Raw genomic sequence first — 15,286 nt, 5'->3', positions numbered from 1 at the left:
CTCAAGAACATGCTGAGGAACGGTGTTTGGCGAGGAAGATGAAATCCAGTCGCCTCAAACCCCGGAAGTCAGAGCAGATCATTACTTCTTGATCGAGTACATTAACGCTCTTCGTGTGGTAGATGCAGCAAAAATTCAATAATCCCGAGACTGGCGTCTTCTCCGCACTACGACCCACGCACTCGTTTGCTCTCAGGATCATACAGCGGCTCAGCAGAGACAGTCGCCGGTAATCTCTGCCCAAAGTACTCAATCTCGACAGCACTTTCTTCCTCCGCCGAGCTGGGTAGCCACGCATATGCAATGGACTTCTCAATCGTGAAGCCGTACGCCGCGCTGGTAACGTAACCAGCTGGTTTGCCATCAACAAACACAGGCTCCTTGCCCATCACCACAGACTTGTCATCAATCGTCAAGCATCGCAGCTTCTTGCTCGCAGTCTCTGCAGATCTGCCTTCGAGTGCTGAAGCTCCAACATATCCAGTCTTGCCCTTCTTGATGGCAAACCCAACTCCAGCCTCGTAGGGGTCATGCTCGGTCGTCATGTCGGTGCCCCAAGCGCGGTATCCCTTCTCCAGCCTCAAAGAGTTGAAAGCTCCACGGCCGCCGGCGATGATCCCGAATTCTTGTCCGGCGGTCCAGAGCAGGTCCCAGAGCTTCAGGCCAGTGTCCGCACTGGTGTATAGTTCCCAACCAAGCTCGCCAACGTAGCTGACTCGCATGGCGGTGACGGATATGCCTCCGATACGCATCTTCTTAACTCGGAAATATCCCATGGCCTTGTTTGACCAATCATTCAAGCTGACCTTCGTCACAACGTCTCTTGCCCTCGGTCCCCACAGACCAATGCAGCATGTGTGTCCAGTGATGTCTCTCACATCGACCCACTTGCTGGGGTCCTTCTTCCTCTGCTTCTTTGCTTCACCCAGGACATATGCTGTATCTGTTGGTCCGTTGACGCCGACTTGGAACAATTCTTGCTCCACCCTGGCCACGGTGATATCGCTCCTCACGCCACCGGCGCTATTGCACATCAAGGTGTACGTCACAGCACCCGGTTTCCGTCCGACTTCACCAGTGCACAGGCTCTGAAGCAGCTCGACGGCTCCAGGGCCAGTGACTTCCAGCCTTCTCAGCGGCGTCATGTCGTACATTGCCACGGACTCTCTTGTCCTCCATGCCTCCACTGCAGAGACCTCGCTATAGTATCTCGAGCTCCATGCATCCCTGACAGGAGGCTTATACTTCTCCGGCAAAAGCGGTAGCCAGTATCGATTTGACTCAAAGTACATCGGCCGCTCCCAAGCACCTGCTTCCAGAAACATAGCTCCAAGCTCTTTCTGGCGTGGGAAGAACGGCGAAGTGCGCAGGTTTCGGACAGATGGGCGCTCACGAGGCTGCAGCGGGTGCAATATATCGTAGACCTCGTTGAAGTTCTGCTCGGAGGTCTCTTTCACATAGCTTGGTGCAAGCTGGACGTCCTCGAACCTGCTGGGGAGGCATTCGCCAAGGTCGACAGTTGAGACCCCGGTTGTGAGCACTTCTGCCATCGCGCGAGCTACTCCTGCGGAATGAGTAACCCAGACTGCTTCAGCAACCCAGAAGCCTTCAAGCTGTGGACTCTGGCCGAGGATGGGACCGCCATCGGGGGTGAAGCTGAAGATTCCGTTGAAGCCGTCGGCAATCTCGGTGTCTTTGAGGCAGGGGAGAAATTCTTTGCTGTAGTTCCAGGCTGGCTCAAAGTCTTCCAGTGTGAATGCTAACCGCGATGGCATGTTCTGGTGGTTGCAGTCTTCTGTTGCGTGTGGAAGAGTGGAGGCAGTTACTGGCATTGGCTTATGTCCATAGTAGCCAATTCCGTAACAGTCGCCGTGCTCGCGATAGTAAAGGTCTTGATCCTGATAACGCAGGATTGGAAGGGAGTCGCTGCTTGAAGTCTGGGGGTTCTTCTCCGCAAGAACGGGACAGACTGTGGTCTTGACGTATTGATGCGCCAAGGGGAGCAAGGGAATCGGCGTGTTTGCCATCTGACCCAGCTCCACACCCCAGAATCCTGCACACGAGATGATGATGTTGGACTCGAGAGTCGTCTCCTCGCCTTCGGGTTTGCTGGGCTTGATCTTTACTCCTGTTGCACGGCCGTTAGTCTTGATGATGTCGGTGACAGTGGTCATGCCCAGGTACTTGACGCCGGCGGCTGCTGTTCGTTCGATGAGAAGGTCGACCGCTCGTGCCGCTAAAGCTAGTCCATCGGAGGGAATGTGCAGGCCACCCAAAACCATATCATTGTCTTTGTTCAGATGCGGATACCGCTCAAGGCACTCCTCACGAGATATAAGGGAGGCGTCGACACCCCATGAAGATGCATAGCCATGCTTGCGCTTGAGCTCTTCCATGCGCTCCGTCGTCGTGGCTATTTCGAGTCCGCCGACTTGGTTGAAGCACGATTGCCCATCTTTCTGGACGGACAATAGCTTCTCAACTGTATACTTGGCGAAGAGGGTCATCGCCTTAGAAGCATTCGTCTGGAAAACGAGGCCGGGCGCATGCGACGTCGAGCCGCCGGGGAGATTGAGAGGGCCTTGCTCGACGACTGTAATGTTTGTCCATCCTCGCGAGACCAGCTCATCAGCGAGATTGACACCGACTATGCCAGCGCCAATAATGATGACATGTTGGTGAAGATCGATGGCGTCGAGGCCGTATTCTTCGTTGACTATCTCACCCATTGTCCTGTCTGGTAGGTTGTGAGAACGGAGTTGAGTAGGCTCCTCGATGCCATTGCTCGTGGAGAGCTCTCATTTTGATCATGATTGCTGATAGTACAGAAGCGGTACTGTATCGTATGTCTCGTTTGGCGGCTGTCGTCCGTCAGGGTGACACGACCTTTTTTGTCCATCACGTCCCTCCTTCCCCGCAAAACGCCGAGCTCAGTGGCCAGGGCTGCTGCACGACATACGCTCGTGCACGAGCCCCAAATCGGGTCAAGCGCTCCTGACAAGGCTATGGTCTGTCGGCAATGCCTGGGAAGTCCATGTCAGGAAGTCAATTCCACTGGGAGACCATCGCGATGAGACCGAGCTAGATTCGACTTACAGACCATTCCACAGCCAATGAAAGCGTCGGTCTTATCTCGAGGACCCTACGATACCAACCCCTTATCTTATCAGTCAGGCTCGGACGGCAAAGATGGTCGTTCACCATTATCCTTGATACCAGGCTCGTCGTTACTAGAAGTTTCGAAGCATTATGAGCATCACTCGTTGGGATAAGACTCCAGAAGATCAGAAAAAAAGTTCTTGTCGCAGCATCCCAGCCCTGTGCGAGACTCCTGTGCAGTTGTATCTTAGTGTGCCGTGGAAGACATGATTCACATTTGAAAAGCAGATAAACCATACCAGACTCCGTTCGTAGATTCAGAGCGCTGTCCACTATGTCCTTGGCAAGTCTGTTAAACATTTCTTGTGTGCAAGCGTTATCAGACGGCGCTCATTGGCAAGGTCAACTCGTTCCCAAAAGCCCACACAGACGGAGTGTTCAATCGATACCAATTTCTTGTCACGGTCTTCCGTACAGGATCCACATAATCTCATCAGCATTGTTCACCCTGATGGCTACGAGTAACACGGGCGGCTTAAGACCTTGACGCCGGCATGCCCAAAGCGGGTACTTGCAGAGCCAGAGCCTGGCAAAGGAGCGGCCGAAGTCGCCAGTGGAGTCAAGTGAGGAGTCGCCGCCCGCGGAAAACCGGTGAAAGCTATGGATTACGACTGACTCGTAGGGGCTAATGTCAAAGAGCCATGTGAATTCATAAATCGTAAATACTAACTACAGCCCTCAGGGAGCAAAGAAGGTGGGCGGACATCCCCTTCCTTCTTCCAATCAAACTCCTCCAAATGCAAGTCGTAGCAACGAATCAGGTCGGTCGCAACCGTAGACAATAACCACAAAACGCCGACCATCATGCCTCAAACCCCCTCATTGACAATTACCAAGCCAACACCTCCTGATTCTGCGGACTACACGCCAACCCGGAACAAAACGCAAGATCAGCCTGGCTGACCTTCCCCTTCCCTGTGGACGGCATCTGCTGTCTCGCCGGCCAAATCTCCCCTTTACTCGCCTGCTCCCTCTTCCAATGCGCCATAACCTCCTCGCGGATGAAATTCTGAAAGTAGAGAGGTCCTTTCTCCATCCGGCCGTGCAGCTCGCCGTTGACGAACATGCCCGCGTTGAGGTTCTTCTGCGTCAGGTCGCAGAGGAATTTGTCCTCGGACATGATGCGTTTGTACATGGCGTCGATGCGGGTGAAGTCGGCGTCGGAGGAGTTTTTGTTGCGGTAGACTTCGTAGCGCATGGAGGATTGGGTCGGGCCGGACGGGACGAAGCGTTGGATGAAGAAGAAGTGTGGTCTGAGATGAGAGGTTAGATGTGGTCGGTGGAGTTGGGGGTTTTGGGGCGTACTTACGATACGTTCATCGAGGCGTTGGGCATGAAGTATGTAGCGGCGACGTTGAGGCCTTCTCTGATCTGTTTCTCGGTGCTTGCGCCGTCGTGGATGATGGCATTACCGACCGTCTTGACGGAATACGAGTGTAGATCCGCCACCTCAGGGATGTCGGGATGTGTCGTCGCACAATGATAACACTCATTGTAGTTGTCCGACAAGATCTTCCAGTTATAAGGCCCATCCTGATTCCAGGAGTGATCGTAGACATAGTCGTCGAAGTTGAGGTTCTTGTATCGTTCTTGCTCATCGATCCCTCGGTACTTCTCCTCCCACGAAATCTCTGGAGTCTCCTTGCCGTCGAGGTTGACCCATACGAACCCGTTCTTATCGATCTTGACATGGATCGGAAACAGACCATTGCGTTCCTTCTCGAAACCAGAGAGTTCTTGATATCCAGGAGCTTTGGCCAGCTTCCCGTTAAGGCCATACGACCAGCCATGATATTTGCAAGCAAAGATCTTCGAAGTTCCTTTCTCGCCGGTAACGACCGGGAAGCCTCTATGTCTACAGACGTTGTGAAAGCCGTTGATGTTCCCCTGGCGGTCCTTCACGAGCACGAATCCAAAGCCAGCAATTTCGTAGGTCAGCCAGTCCCCGGCGTTGGTGAATCTCGCTTTATGTGTTGTGAGCATCCATTGCTTTGAGAAGATCGCTCGTCGTTCCAGCTCGTACATCTCTTGCGATGTGTACCAGCTCGAGGGCAATGCTCGTGTTGAAGATTTGTCCTCAAGGGTTGGTGACGAGGACCCGCCGTATCCGAGATAGCTGAGAAGGCCAGACATCTTTGGCAGAAGTTATTGTGCTTCTTAGGGGTCTGTGATCGAGCAGGATGCTCCTTGTAGACGACGATGTCTTCAGGGCACGAGGAGATGGGATGATGCTATGATAGGAGAGAGCACCAAGCACTACTACACATGTTATATCAGTCTTATCACCTACATCTCGTTGATGCCCTTATTATCGCATCGTCGCATGAATCAATAGCCCCATGGGGGATGGCTGTCCGTTAGCATCTGGTGGCCATAGGAGGAGTGACCTTTACGTGGTGGAGAAGGGCCGTCCCATGGTGGCAAAGGTCCGCCATCCCCCATAGGGTTATGGCTTCCCATGCTTGCGTCTGACCTGGAAGCATTCGAAAAGGCTCGTCATTTTGGGTTTAGGACAGATGCCGAAGATAAGGACAAGTCGCTTGTGGTAGATAAAGCCATCGCGATGAACAAGCCAGGTGCCACGTTGAGTCGGTAGGAGTGGTCAAGTGAAGTTCTGGCTCCTGTCTAGGTTCATGGATCCTATATCAAAATGCCGATTACCGTTCCCTCAATGCAAGTGTCTTCCCTGTCTTACAACTTTGCGCGGGTATCTTCGAAGTCCCGTAATTCATGTCTTGGATAGTCAGCGAAGTCTTTGGGATCGGGCCTCTCGCGATCCCATGCCCATTTGTCGGCAAGTTCAGGTGACAGCGAGCCCTCGAGCATCTGCATCACGTATTTGCCGATTATGGGGAAGAACTTCCAGCCGTGGAAGTTTCCACACGTGGCCACGTACAAGCCTTTAGCGGCTGCATGTGGTGAGATGATGAAGTCAGAGCTCGTGGTGAAGGCGTCCCTGTATGGCAGTGTTAGCGCTGAAGTATGAAGTAAAGTCCGCACTCGTCAATGGTAGTATTCTCACCAGCATATCCTGTGCTTCTCCATCTTCCAGCTCTTGCTCTTCGTCCCATAGAAAACGTCTCGTGCGTGCTCAATGTCTTTCTTCAGTTTCTTTGAAATCTTCCACTGATTGTACTCAGGCCGCTCGGGAGGCGCCGAAACATGTCGCCCAGGAAGCACCTCTGTCGTATTCTTGAAAATGGTCTGGCCCCACCATTTCAACTGCCTGTCCTTTGTCGGTGGCAGGCTTCCAATGAATGGGCCCAGCTCGGGCGTATAACCTTGAACACCCACGGGCATTGCAGCGTATGTTGGAAGCTCTTCTTCGTCGAGGACTTTCATGCCAGTTGTAATTCCGCCAGCCACGATCCGGTCTCCAGCTCGCAATCTTGTGATACCGCTCTCCTCGGCGCTGAGCTCGAGCAGCTTTGGCGTGTATGCTCCAGTGCTGAGGATGGTATGGGTTGCTTCGAGGTTCGTGCCGCCAATCGTCCTGACGCCGCCACAGGAGCCATCTTCATTGAAGAGCAGGCTTGCTACTTCTGCCACCACGTACTTCACGCCCAATCGCAGAGCCTCTTTAGTGACAGCTCTGAGACAGTCACCTGCTGCAGCCCAGCCGCTGGTCTTGTTGATGAGAACTGACTTGACACCGTTGTAGTCCGCATCCCCAAAGACCCCGCCATGTAGCTTCTTAGCTTCCTCGACCGGGATGGACTTCAAGTCGGCCTTTCTTCCCAACTTGTGATAATTGCCAATGACCGCATCAGCGTAATCGTCTCTGCAAGTCCAAAAAATACCAGTCTCGAAGAAGTATGGTTTCCAGAGCGGGTCGCTCTTGAATACATCTTGCGCCTCAATACCCATCTGGCAGTACACTACATCATCGTAGTCGGCACGTACGACCTTGTTCCAGTCCCAGGAGGCAGCCACTCGAGTGTCGGCATCGTGTTGGTCGCGATCAACAATTGTGACTGATGCTTGTGGATACTTCTTGATAAGGTGCAATGCCGTGGAAACTCCAAAAACGCCAGCGCCGACAATGATGTATGAAGGTTGTCCGGCGGCCATGACGCGGTCGGAGTCGAGGGAAGCGCTTTTCGAGAGGCAATGGGACAGCGATCTGGCTGCAGTGGTTGTTATCATTTGTTTAGACTGCTATTCCGAACAGTGGACGGAATCGGGCCCGGAATTGCTATCCGATCATGTTACCGGCAGGGCGCCAACATTTGCCGCATCACTTTGCCCGAAATGGACTGTTTGTGCGGTGGAGCTGTCATGGCACGTGATCGGGTTGCTGAAGTAGACTCCATACACTGGGATGATGCACAGTTCCTCGAAGATAGAGCTATCTTCATCCATGCAGTACCGCTTTGGGTTAGCAGCTGCAGTCAAGCATTGCGGAGTGTCGTCGCACAGACCTCACCTACTGTTTGGCATGTGACAAAGCTGTTGATGAATAGAAACGTCTCCAGCCTTCAGTTAGATGCCTTCCACTAAGAGAGATCAATGTCCAAGAGTCCAGGGCCTCTCGACCGGCAGACGACGAAAATTCATTAATGGGAGCAGCAACGTCCTGGAGTGCGGATTTTGAGAAGATAGTTAAGGTGAAGCTGCTTCGTCCGGACGGAGTGCTCATTCCGACATGCAGCTGATGGCAAGTCGCTCAACGAGTGTAATATCGATTCCGGTTCTTGGTGCATTTTCGAGCAATACTGCGTGTGACCGAGACATTCAAAGGCTCCTTGTCGAAGTGGACCAATAGATGGTGGGATCTGGTGCGGTGGGAAGTTCGTCTCAGCCATACTTTCGAGTGTTCGTGCTTGCCCCGTTTCCTCGCCAGAGCGTTCGCAGCTTCTCCAAACCTTTTCAGGCAGGCGCAAAGGAAGAACGCAAACGGAATTGAAGCGAACGAAAGAACTCGATTCCGAAAAAGAAAATCTTCACATTACGACTGTCATTTCAGGCGTTAAAACCCGCTTTCATACTGTACACACACGAATAGCAAGCCAGTCTTTCAGCAACAAGTCGCGCTTCAACGCAGGCTTTGGACTGATTCGTTAAGTAAAAAAGCAACCTCAGAGAACCATCCTTGGGGGTATCCAATTCCTTTTTCTCTTTCATGAATGCAAAATGCTCTTACAGAGCGAAAACGGCAGCACCAGCCGCGAGGACCAGGCCGGCGAAGCTGGTCGCCAAGGTGGAGGCAGCACCGGTGTACGAAGGTGCTGGGACGGACTCGGTAGGCTTGGTAGGTGCGCTGTAGCCGGCGGACGTCGCAGCGGAGGTCGCGATGGTCGTTGGCACGTAGCCAGTTGGGGCGACCATGGTGACGTTGTGGGGCTTGCTGTACGAGCCAGTGCCGACTGGGGCCCAGACAGAGGCGGGCTTGGAGGCGCTATGTGGCTTGGTGATGGAGAGGGTGAGGGTGGTGGCCTCCGAAACGCTGTAGGTCTTGTTGTTGATCGCGAAGGTGGTGGCCTCGGGGCAGTAGGTGGTGTAAGCGGTGACGACGTCAGTCTTGGTGACTGCAGCTTCGCTGGAGCCGTAGGCGGGAGCGGACTTGGAGGAGCTGGACTGGCCGTACGATGGGGCGGACTTGGTGGGCTTGGAGGACTGGGAAGAGGAGCTGGAGCTGCCTGCCTTGTAGTCGGGGTTGGAGATGCCGAACTGAGTGGTGTACTGGTACTGGCCGGTGGCGTCGTCGATCAGCTGGATGCCGTAGCCCTCAGCGCCCTCGGATGGAGCGAGGTCCTTGGAAGGAGTCCAGACGTAGGAGCCATCGTTGTCGGTCTTCTCGACGATCGGGTACTGTGGGACGGCGTTGGAGCTGGGGCCCTTGAGGAGGACGAGAGTGACGGTGCCCTTGGTGGTTGGGTCCCAGGTGATGGTGAAGCCCTCACCGACTGGGACGATCGAGTTGAGACCTGGCTGAGAGATTGGGTTGCCCTGCGCGCAAAGTCAGTCGCGGCGTCGATATCGCGCAAATCCAAAGTTCATACCTCTGGCGCATCACCCTTTGGCTGGGTGTAGGCGGCGGCGAGGGGCGCCAAGCAGGCAAGGCCCGCGGTGAAGAGGCTGAACATGGAGAAATCAGACATTTCGGTGATTTGTGTTGTTTGTAGTTGAATTTAATTCGGATGCCGGTCCGCGGTTTGTTTGCTGGGGCAAAGAGTGACTGAAGCTGGATTAATGAGTGAGTGGGCTGGAACGAATGGCTGAAGACGAAACGTCTTCTGAAGAGTGCTGGCGGCGGAGTAGCGGCTACGAAGTCAAAGAACAGCAGAGGCAGGAAGCAAGGTCCAAGGCTGAGCAAGGACAGCGCTTCTCATATACCCAACCGCCCCCAGCGGCACAGGCGAGGGGATGCGCCAGGGGCGGAGCGGTCGTTTGCCAGTGTGAGTCCTTAGGCATTCGGCGAATAGGCGGCGGGCCAGCGAGCTTGACCGGTGTGAGGCAAGTTCCAATAGTGCTAAATCGCTGCCAGACCGGTTTGGGCCATTTCACCACGCGCTGTCGCCGTCGCCGTCCATACAGAACGCGCTGTGGCGTGAGGTCAAATTTCCAGAAGAGCGACTCCCGACTCAGCCGTAGCTCGACCAGCGACTCCTTGGCGGCTCCTCTTGCAATTTCGGTTATTTCCCACGGCCAAACAAACACTGCGCGGTCCCCTCCAATTTCGCACCTCGCCCAAGGTCACGTTTCGAAACACTGGATGCGAGGAGCGCAGAGTCTGTGCCAGGAACGGCTGGAAGAAATCGCATGTGATGCGAACTTGATCATGCAAGGAACAAGGCGAGATCTGGTGTTCGACCCAGTTTTTCTCCAACCATCACGTGGTGGAGCGTGGGGAGCGACTCAGCACGAGGCGTTGTACCACCGTACCTGTAAGGAATCGACGTTGGACTGTTTCATCATCGATGCCACGACAGTAACTATAGACGAGTGCACAGGTAGTACAAGTATACGAGAGATGGTTGGACATCTTCCTTCTTCGCTGAAAGCGAGCTTATATACAGCTTTGCCCGGACTCTCCTCCACAGGGTTTGCACGACCGTCCTTATCTTGACTTCCACCAAATGCCGCCGAGCAGCTTCAGAACGCGCCAACTGGCAGCGAGGGTATCATTGAACTTTCGAGGAAACAATCGTCGACCGATAGTGTTACAAGATGGGTCTTGATCTCATGGTCTCGTCGCAGCGGTATGTACACAGCATCGGCGAAATGATGCTGGCCGAAGAGGAAGGAAATACGAAACGCAAGCTCGAAGCGCTTAACCGCAGATACCGCTCGATGCTGTGACGGACGTCAGTACCACACGACCACCATGAACAGAGAATGAAAAGACTTACCAGCGGAGCTCAACGGTTGCGGCACCAAACCGGCCTCAGTCAAGTTCTGGAAATGCCACTCAGGCGCAGCTTCATTCTTCCAGGTCCAGAAGATCCAGCCGGCGCCCTTCTCGAATGCTGCGATCTGCGCCTTGATGAAGTTCTGGATATTGTTGCGCTCAGCCTCGTTCAGACCTGCGACGGTGCCGACGGACTTGCGCGCACAGTCGCCGATGTAATAGGAGCCTTGACCGTCCTTGTTGAAGGAGCCGTCGTATCTTGCGCCGACATCACGTCCGTTCAGCCTGCATGCAAGTCAGTTTGGCGACAGTGGCTACAATGGGACATGATCACTCACCACTTGGCGCAATCGGTCGAGGCACCAGACCACTCGCCAGCGATAGTCCACTTGTTGTTCGAGGCCATCTGGTTGCCAAAATCGCAAGCGGTCTTGATATGGTCGTTGATTCCCATGGAAAGCGCACCGCTGTCGAAGACTTCGTAGTGGTGCGTGTCGAGCACAAGATTGTCCATGCCGGCGCCGAATTCGTTCCAGGAAGTCACGCCCTCGAAAGCGTCATGGAAAACGATAGCCACGTTGGTGGTTCGAAGGTTGCCCCAGCCATCATAGTAGAACTGGCGGACTGTGTCCATGTTCAGCTGTGGACCCATGGGCTCGTTCAGCAACTCAATGGCCGCAACTGCATCGTTGTTCGCGAAGTCATCCCGAATCTTGTTCAGCGCCTTCTTGGTGTTCTCGACAGACTCGCCTTGCGTCCAGCCGATTGCGCCTCGCCTTCCAGAGTTGTCGAAGCCATTCTGAGATCTGGGAGCACCGTGCAGGTCAATCATGACCTTGAGACCATGGTTGCCCGCCCATTGGACCGCCGTCTTCAAGTGTTCGTATGCGCCTTGCACATATGGATCGTCCAAAGGAGTGATCGACCAGTACCCAATTGGGATTCTGACCATGTTGAGGCCGTACTGCTTGATCAAGGCGAAGTCGTTCTCGGTGTAGAAGGAGCTCCAGTGAGCTTCCAGGCGGCTCTTGGCCTCGTCTTTGCCCAAGCTTTCGCAAAAGGTATATTCTATTCACGGTAAGCCATGTCTCCTTCATCCTCTCCCAGCTATTTGGCGTACCATCTACTGCTGCCGCAGGAGCATTCTCGAAGATCGATGGTGTTATCCAGGGCTCCAGGACTGTTTGCCGTCAGCACCCTCCTGCTCCAACATCCAAACCTCAAGCAAGACTAGAACCCACCAAACCATCCGCCCAGATTGACACCGCGGACCTTCTCGCCACCAAAGTCGAACTTCAAGGCTCTCTTGTTGACAGTAGAGACCGGCGATGATGGAGCCGCCTCTCCAACCGACGCAAGCAGTGCAACCGCAGCTGCTGCAAATCGAAGGACGCCCATATTGTCTCTCAGAGAAGCAGGCGGATGAAGGTGGAGCAAGCAAGAGGGACGCAATGCCTAAGAATGTTTATCGTCGTCGTCCCCAACAAGCTCTACCAGGAGCCTTGAACAGCGGTACGAGGGAACCGCGATTGCGAGTGCGGAATCAGAGCAGCAAATAATACTACTTGCGTGGGTTGGAAATGAGACGTTAAAGGTACCCTCGCAGGGCGAACCCCGACCTATTTGTACTGGGCACCAACCTGGGCTGGTAAGTAGTGCAACCCAGCAACGGCCGGCCATTGCAACGGCGAAGATCACCAGCAGCAGCTGTTTACTCGGCAGCAACACCACCACCTTCTTTCTCCGCCTTGCTGCGCTGGACGAGAAGTGCGAGAAGTTGGCCCGCCTGCCACGGCACGGCGTTCGCCCTGCCTCCACGCTGGACGCCACGACTGACCATCCTTGCAGTGTTTGCTTGTGACCACTCGCCCCCGCATTCTCGCGTGAGGTGCAAGGTGAGTGTCGAGGAGATGTCCAGTCGATTCTACCCGACGAGGGAAGGTCGATCAACGGGGAGTCGAACCTTTCGAATCATGAGGTCGGTCTTCTTTTTCGCTTCGGCAGAAAGGCAGCTCTCTGGTGGTGGTCTGCAGGGCCGTTCGCCATGACGGAGGTGGCCTCGTCAGGTACGATGCTTGATTGGTTCCCAGGAGGAATAAGACTCGTGCGGGCTGGAGGCACCCGAAAGTCTCCTCAAGCCCTTGACCCTTCGTGGCGTGCGCCAGGCGATCCTCCCTCTCGCCTTGTTGTCGTTCTTCTTCGACGATGCGCCACAACTGAGATGAAGAACAACCGCACGGCTGGGGAACATCCAAATCTGTCGTATTCAACGTCGCACGCCGTTGCCATGATCTCAGATTCGAAGGGAAATAGAAGTACCAGCCAAAGAATACACGCCTCTTCTTGCTCTTCGGCCATTTGGCCAGCGCCGCTGCTCTGCTGTGCCCGCTCGGCTGCAAGCTGTGCAGCTGATGATGATCCCATCGACCTTCTCCAAGCGGTAAGAGCAACCTACAACGCAAGGGCGCTGATTCACCACAAGACCACCTGACGCAGAAGTAAAGCCGAAATACAGCTACTAGCCGAAAAGCTCTCCCTATAAGCCTGTCAAAGTAGGCTCGTCGGTACAAGCAACATGTACCTCGGCCCGGGCATTTTCTCATGACGATGGAATGCTTCGATGTCGTCTGATCGGCTGCCGAAAGCGAGCAACAAGCACATCCTCGTCGAATGTGCGAGGAACGAGTCTCAAGCGACGTTCCGCTGTCTCGTGCGGACGTCTGCGTTGTTGTTGCAACAGCGTGGCTGGCACGCCTCTTCTTACACAACACGGCAAATATCGTTTTTCTTGTCGTGCAACCCGACCGCCCGGGTCAAAGGTACACTCTCCTCTCCACATACACACCCCGCAAAAACCCGCTGGCGAAGTGTGGAGAGCAGCAAGATCTTCGGTCTTCTCTGTTTTTGCAAGGTCACGCCGATGGAGGTTTCGACCAATCACAACCGACGCCAATGACGGTCGACATCCTTCTTTTGAAGATGGGGTGGCGTCAGTGTACATTTGAACAGGTCACACGCGCGAGACGATCTTATGTTGCGGATGTCACCTTTGCTAGCGACGATGTCAAGGTGACGAGGGTGGTATTGTCCTTGTTTGGTATAAGAGAAGCGCCTCGTTTGGCGGTGAATGTTTACTACATGAGCGACCTCGGCGTTCGTGATGGAGTACGCCAGAACGTGGGAATGACGCTGATGAGTGATGAGCTGACACTCCGCTCTAGCTGGTGAATCTCGTGATATAGCTGCGAGCGTGACCATACGCAAACTGCCATGCCATCCCACCGCCTGGAAAGCATCGTCAACTCCGAGGTCGCGGCATCACGCAAAAGAATCATCTGACTACTGACTCAAAGGCGCCTTGGTAGGGTCCCACGCGCACGGCTCATACTTGTCCGTCTTCAAGCTCTCCATGTCTTCTTTGCTCAGCTCGAAGTCGTAGAGTCCCTTGTTCTCTTCGATGCGGCTCTTCGTGACGCTCTTGGGGAGGATCACGAAGCCCTTTTGTAGGCCCCAGCGAAGGAGGATCTGTGAGCCCGTTTTGTTGTACTTCTTGATCAGGGGAGTCAGAAGGGGATCGTCCATGCGAGTTGCTCTCACGAGAGGCGAGTAGGCTTCGAGGATGACACCGCGCTTCTCACACCAGTCGACGATATCAGCTCGTGCGAGCCATGGGTGGAGTTCGATCTGGTTGACGCTGAGGATGCCAGCTTTCTCCTTGGGTTGCGACTACGAAATCGTCAGCATTGGGGTCAAGACTGCAGGACATTTTCATGCGTACCTTCTGCCACTGCTCCAGCTCGTCAAGATGATGCACGCCGTAGTTCGACACACCAATCGACTTGACTTTGCCAGCATCGACCGCCTCAACAAGCGCTCTCCACGCTCCCAATCTACCTTCTTTGCCGCCGTAAGGAGCGTGCAGTAGGTAAAGGTCAATGTAGTCCAGTCCAGTCTTCTTCAGGCTCTCATCGACACACTTCTTGGCAGCCTCGTAGTTGATCTCCTTGGGTGGTACTTTGGATGTGAAGTAGAGCTGGTCTCGTGGGATACCAGCTTTGAGCATGCCTTTGGCGGAAGGTTCCTGCGGGAGAAATAACATCAGAATGTATTTTATTCTTGATTTTCCCAGGCTCAGGGTGATATTCAACATAGAGCCTCAGCCCAGGTTTGAAGTACCTCATTGCGATAGACTGTTGCCGAATCAACATGGCGGTAGCCAGTCTTGATGGCGTGATCTGTTACGTCTTCTGCTACATCTGCTGGTCTTGAAGAGGTCAGAAGGTGAGCTTGGGAAGGACCTATGGTGATGGAACTCACGTCTGGTACACACCTGTAGACTTCGTTAGCTCGATTGCATGTGAGTCTTGGCCGCCATGTGAACGGTGGCTCAAGAGATGACACAGACGCGGCGGCAGCAATTCTTGACGGCAGCACCGATCTTTCGACTTCAGAGTCTGCTTGACGTGATTGTTGACTTACCATATCCAAGTAGTGGAATCTCATGTCCCGATGCCAAACGCACTTTCGAGTTGATGTTCAATGCCATGGCGGCAGCTGATGATGAAGAGAATGATCGTCGAGCGGGAGCTAGATGACAATTCAATGCAATACTTCGACGAAGGAAGCTCATGCCACTACAGAGCTCTCAATGGTCGATGGAAACAGGTAGATGTTGATGAAGTGAGAGAGGTTGTAATGTTGCCATAAGCAGACAATGCTCGAGCTAGTGCGTCATGCTTGGTCCGAGCGTCCACAGCGGCTGGTGGTGAATTTGTA

General features: G+C 54.1%; 7 protein-coding genes across 7 annotated transcripts; 1 reads left to right on the top strand and 6 right to left on the bottom strand.

The window, feature by feature from the left end:
• Nucleotides 1-167: 167 nt before the first annotated feature.
• Nucleotides 168-2,729, bottom strand: M409DRAFT_53081 (uncharacterized protein; the record flags this gene model as incomplete). Its single annotated transcript, XM_033812262.1, has 1 exon — nucleotides 168-2,729. One exon carries the CDS (start codon nucleotides 2,727-2,729, stop codon nucleotides 168-170), a length of 2,562 nt encoding a protein of 853 aa, XP_033669281.1.
• Nucleotides 2,730-3,988: 1,259 nt separating this feature from the next.
• M409DRAFT_65402 (uncharacterized protein) lies at nucleotides 3,989-5,292 on the bottom strand (the record flags this gene model as incomplete). Its single annotated transcript, XM_033816493.1, has 2 exons — nucleotides 3,989-4,412; nucleotides 4,469-5,292. The coding sequence occupies 2 exons, from the start codon at nucleotides 5,290-5,292 to the stop codon at nucleotides 3,989-3,991; spliced, it is 1,248 nt and encodes a 415-aa protein (XP_033669280.1).
• Nucleotides 5,293-5,850: 558 nt separating this feature from the next.
• Nucleotides 5,851-7,230, bottom strand: M409DRAFT_65401 (uncharacterized protein; the record flags this gene model as incomplete). Its single annotated transcript, XM_033816492.1, has 2 exons — nucleotides 5,851-6,115; nucleotides 6,182-7,230. The coding sequence occupies 2 exons, from the start codon at nucleotides 7,228-7,230 to the stop codon at nucleotides 5,851-5,853; spliced, it is 1,314 nt and encodes a 437-aa protein (XP_033669279.1).
• A 1,068-nt stretch (nucleotides 7,231-8,298) lies between these two features.
• On the bottom strand, nucleotides 8,299-9,260 carry M409DRAFT_21140 (uncharacterized protein; the record flags this gene model as incomplete). The annotated part of the gene is made up of 2 exons (XM_033805718.1): nucleotides 8,299-9,108; nucleotides 9,162-9,260. The coding sequence occupies 2 exons, from the start codon at nucleotides 9,258-9,260 to the stop codon at nucleotides 8,299-8,301; spliced, it is 909 nt and encodes a 302-aa protein (XP_033669278.1).
• Nucleotides 9,261-10,432: 1,172 nt separating this feature from the next.
• M409DRAFT_21139 (glycoside hydrolase family 5 protein) lies at nucleotides 10,433-11,908 on the bottom strand (the record flags this gene model as incomplete). The annotated part of the gene is made up of 5 exons (XM_033805717.1): nucleotides 10,433-10,455; nucleotides 10,512-10,795; nucleotides 10,849-11,578; nucleotides 11,631-11,690; nucleotides 11,752-11,908. 5 exons carry the CDS (start codon nucleotides 11,906-11,908, stop codon nucleotides 10,433-10,435), a joined length of 1,254 nt encoding a protein of 417 aa, XP_033669277.1.
• A 646-nt stretch (nucleotides 11,909-12,554) lies between these two features.
• Nucleotides 12,555-13,001, top strand: M409DRAFT_53076 (uncharacterized protein; the record flags this gene model as incomplete). The annotated part of the gene is made up of 1 exon (XM_033812261.1): nucleotides 12,555-13,001. One exon carries the CDS (start codon nucleotides 12,555-12,557, stop codon nucleotides 12,999-13,001), a length of 447 nt encoding a protein of 148 aa, XP_033669276.1.
• Nucleotides 13,002-13,849: 848 nt separating this feature from the next.
• Nucleotides 13,850-15,056, bottom strand: M409DRAFT_53075 (uncharacterized protein; the record flags this gene model as incomplete). The annotated part of the gene is made up of 5 exons (XM_033812260.1): nucleotides 13,850-14,236; nucleotides 14,289-14,591; nucleotides 14,687-14,774; nucleotides 14,828-14,840; nucleotides 14,990-15,056. The coding sequence occupies 5 exons, from the start codon at nucleotides 15,054-15,056 to the stop codon at nucleotides 13,850-13,852; spliced, it is 858 nt and encodes a 285-aa protein (XP_033669275.1).
• Nucleotides 15,057-15,286: the final 230 nt, after the last annotated feature.

Source organism: Zasmidium cellare (genome assembly GCF_010093935.1).
Source record: "Zasmidium cellare ATCC 36951 unplaced genomic scaffold M409scaffold_12, whole genome shotgun sequence".
NCBI lineage: Eukaryota > Fungi > Ascomycota > Dothideomycetes > Mycosphaerellales > Mycosphaerellaceae > Zasmidium > Zasmidium cellare.
Note: the sequence above shows the minus strand (reverse complement) of the source record. Positions and strands in the feature narration are given on the sequence as shown.